The sequence below is a fragment of the Lotus japonicus genome, chromosome 3 (assembly GCF_012489685.1).
Source record: "Lotus japonicus ecotype B-129 chromosome 3, LjGifu_v1.2".
NCBI lineage: Eukaryota > Viridiplantae > Streptophyta > Magnoliopsida > Fabales > Fabaceae > Lotus > Lotus japonicus.
This window is the reverse complement of record NC_080043.1, coordinates 97,291,695-97,294,319: the sequence shown is the minus strand read 5'-3', so window position 1 is coordinate 97,294,319 and position 2,625 is coordinate 97,291,695. Positions and strand designations below refer to the sequence as shown.

General features: G+C 36.8%; 1 protein-coding gene across 1 annotated transcript; it reads right to left on the bottom strand.

The window, feature by feature from the left end:
* Nucleotides 1-623: 623 nt before the first annotated feature.
* On the bottom strand, nt 624-2,415 carry LOC130747985 (DNA repair RAD52-like protein 1, mitochondrial). The gene is made up of 4 exons (XM_057601058.1): nt 2,116-2,415; nt 2,002-2,039; nt 1,794-1,888; nt 624-997 (listed from the first exon to the last, which is right to left on the bottom strand). Exons 1-4 carry the CDS (start codon nt 2,364-2,366, stop codon nt 854-856), a joined length of 528 nt encoding a protein of 175 aa, XP_057457041.1. The 5' UTR covers nt 2,367-2,415; the 3' UTR covers nt 624-853.
* Between the last annotated feature and the right edge of the window lie 210 nt (nt 2,416-2,625).

Here is a 2,625-nt window from a genome sequence, read left to right as displayed (position 1 = left end):
AAGCACATATGGCAGTACGGGCCCACATGAATAGTGCTAAGAACTAAGAATTAAAAACTAGCATTGGAGATGCTCTTACTTTATTATTCAGTGTGTGAATACATCTTTATTTTATTTTTTTACAAGTGGAAGGCTGAATACATCTTTATTGATTGAATATCTATATGCATCAATGCAAACATACATTACAACCTTCAAAACAAAAAATTAAAACAAGCCTTTTTTGCCAACGCTCTGAATTGGACTGCGTTTATTTTGTCAAAAAAAAAAAAAAAAGAGGCCTGCGTTTCAAGCACTTCACCTTGATTTGCTAAACTATTATTTTGAAAGAGAGGGAGGGAGTATTTCATAGTGACCACTATGAATGAGATTATGTTCCTCACCCAAAACAAAATAAAATCCAAATTAATACATATCTTTTAAGAAATTAAAAAGTTCAACAAGTAGTCAATAAACTACAATGCAAGTAGATTTTGAGCATAATTTTAGTATTTTACTGTTCTACATCAAATATTTTTACTGTTTTACATCAAAAGTGCAGCACTATATGAATTCTCCCCGCTGCGTATGAACTAGAGTTTTCTCCACTATGTGTTATAAGGTTGAAATGATGCCATAATAAATAACCAGATAAATGGAGGACTCCAAAAAGATAAAACATATGGCAAACATAACACAAGAGGGTCCAAGTTTAGTAGGCCACAATCAAGTGACAAGTAACAAAATGCTTCCCTTCTACTACTAAGTACTAACTAATCTACATGATCTCATTTAAGGCGATCCTTCCGTAAATTCAGTATAGCAAACAGTAGCAAATTACCAAGAGATCAAACCTGAGTAGCAGAACATTAGATTATGGTGCGTCTTCATGATAAAGATGGAGCCCCAGCCCAAAGCGTGCACAAGCTCTGCGAAATGCCATTGCTTCAGCCTTCTGTACAGGATCTCCATAACTTGTGTCACTCACTGAAGCAGTACCAGTTGATTCCCTAAAAATCTAGAGAAATAAACTGGCTTTAGCAGATAATTAGAACAGAATGTAAATAATGTGAAGGCAGAACGAACAGAGTTAATATCCACCCAAAGACTGTCAAGAACAACAGCAAGAAGTTTAAATCAATAATGATTGTATTTAAAGACAAAAGGCAAAGATACAAAAGCAACTTACAGTCATTTAAATGTAAATTTTGTTGAGTTTTAAAAGATCTGAAGCTATCCCATATTGCAGTTTAGCATCACAGACAAGAATGCCAGGCAATTCTTAAGTAGTTAACCCCAGAGTCAAGTACTTTCACATGTTTAAAGCTATATATCTAGACTCTACAGACATGGCTAGTTTAATATTCTTTTACCCTTGTTGTTGATTAACTTTCTTGTCATTTGTCACTCTAGCCCCATGAATGTTAGGTTCCTCACAAGTATATAGCTTGATCTACATGCATGATGGGGAATCAATAGTCTTGTAGTGTGCTATAACATGGTAACATGTCCTTGTATGGTTAGTTTTTCCCTTTTTAGAAGTTTTTTGATAGTAAAAAAGGGGATAACTACTAATTTGTGAGAGGTAGAGCATTGAGTGATAAGTACTATAGGTGTACTCAAAATTTGTTCCATGGAAAGACAATAAAATGCAAGAATCAATATACTAGAGCAAGTAAAAAAAATCAATGTTAGTGTAAGGTAAGCCATGTGATTTATGAAGCAAGATTAAGAATCTATCACAAAGTTTCAATGATGTCAAACAGTGAGTATACAACAACAACAAAGAAAGGGAAGGGAAGGGAAGTAAGCACCTCAGCATCAGTCCCGTAAAGGGTAACGCGGTAAACAACAGAGACAGACTTGGCATCAGCAGAATAGGAGATGTTTCGAACCTCACCAGACCACTCTACTCATCAGTCATCAGCATAAAAGGGCATTACAAAACATGAAAGCGATTGAAAGAGCATAGCAAATTAGCAATAGCATAAAAGGGTTAGTGCATAGCATAGCATAGCATACCAGGAGCGTGTAAGTTCAAAATGCGGTTCACAACATGCCTGCAATAACAACAATAATAAAAGTGAAATGAATGAAGAGGAACTGAGAGTGTAAGGACTCTAGGAAGTAGCATACCAGGGAATGTATCTGATGGGTGTGCCGTCGTTCTCGAGGCGGGTTTTGACTAGGGAATCGGGGACTTTCTTGTTGAGCTCCTTCAGTATTGCAGAGAGTGGCCTGCAGATTCCCGAACTCGGAATCGAAGCATCCTCACCCTCGTCGATTCCATGGCTGAACTTGGAGTAACAGCGATTCCACTTCCAACAACAGATTGCTCCTCTGCTCAAGTCTTTCAATTTCAGGGAACAAGAAGACGCTGACGCCATTCTCAACAACACAACACAACACAACACAACCTTCTTCTTCTTCGACTCTCTCAACTCAACTGGGTTTACTTTAAATTGCTCCAATGGGCCTCACACTTATTAGGCCTTTTCAAATAACCAATGTTGGGCCTTCTCGTACATATATTGTGTTGCTTATGACATAAAAGATACACCAATTTTCAACAATAATTTATGATTGGGTGTTAAATTTAACACTATGGATGGAAATATGCTAGCCTAGGTTAGGCATTGCTTAAAT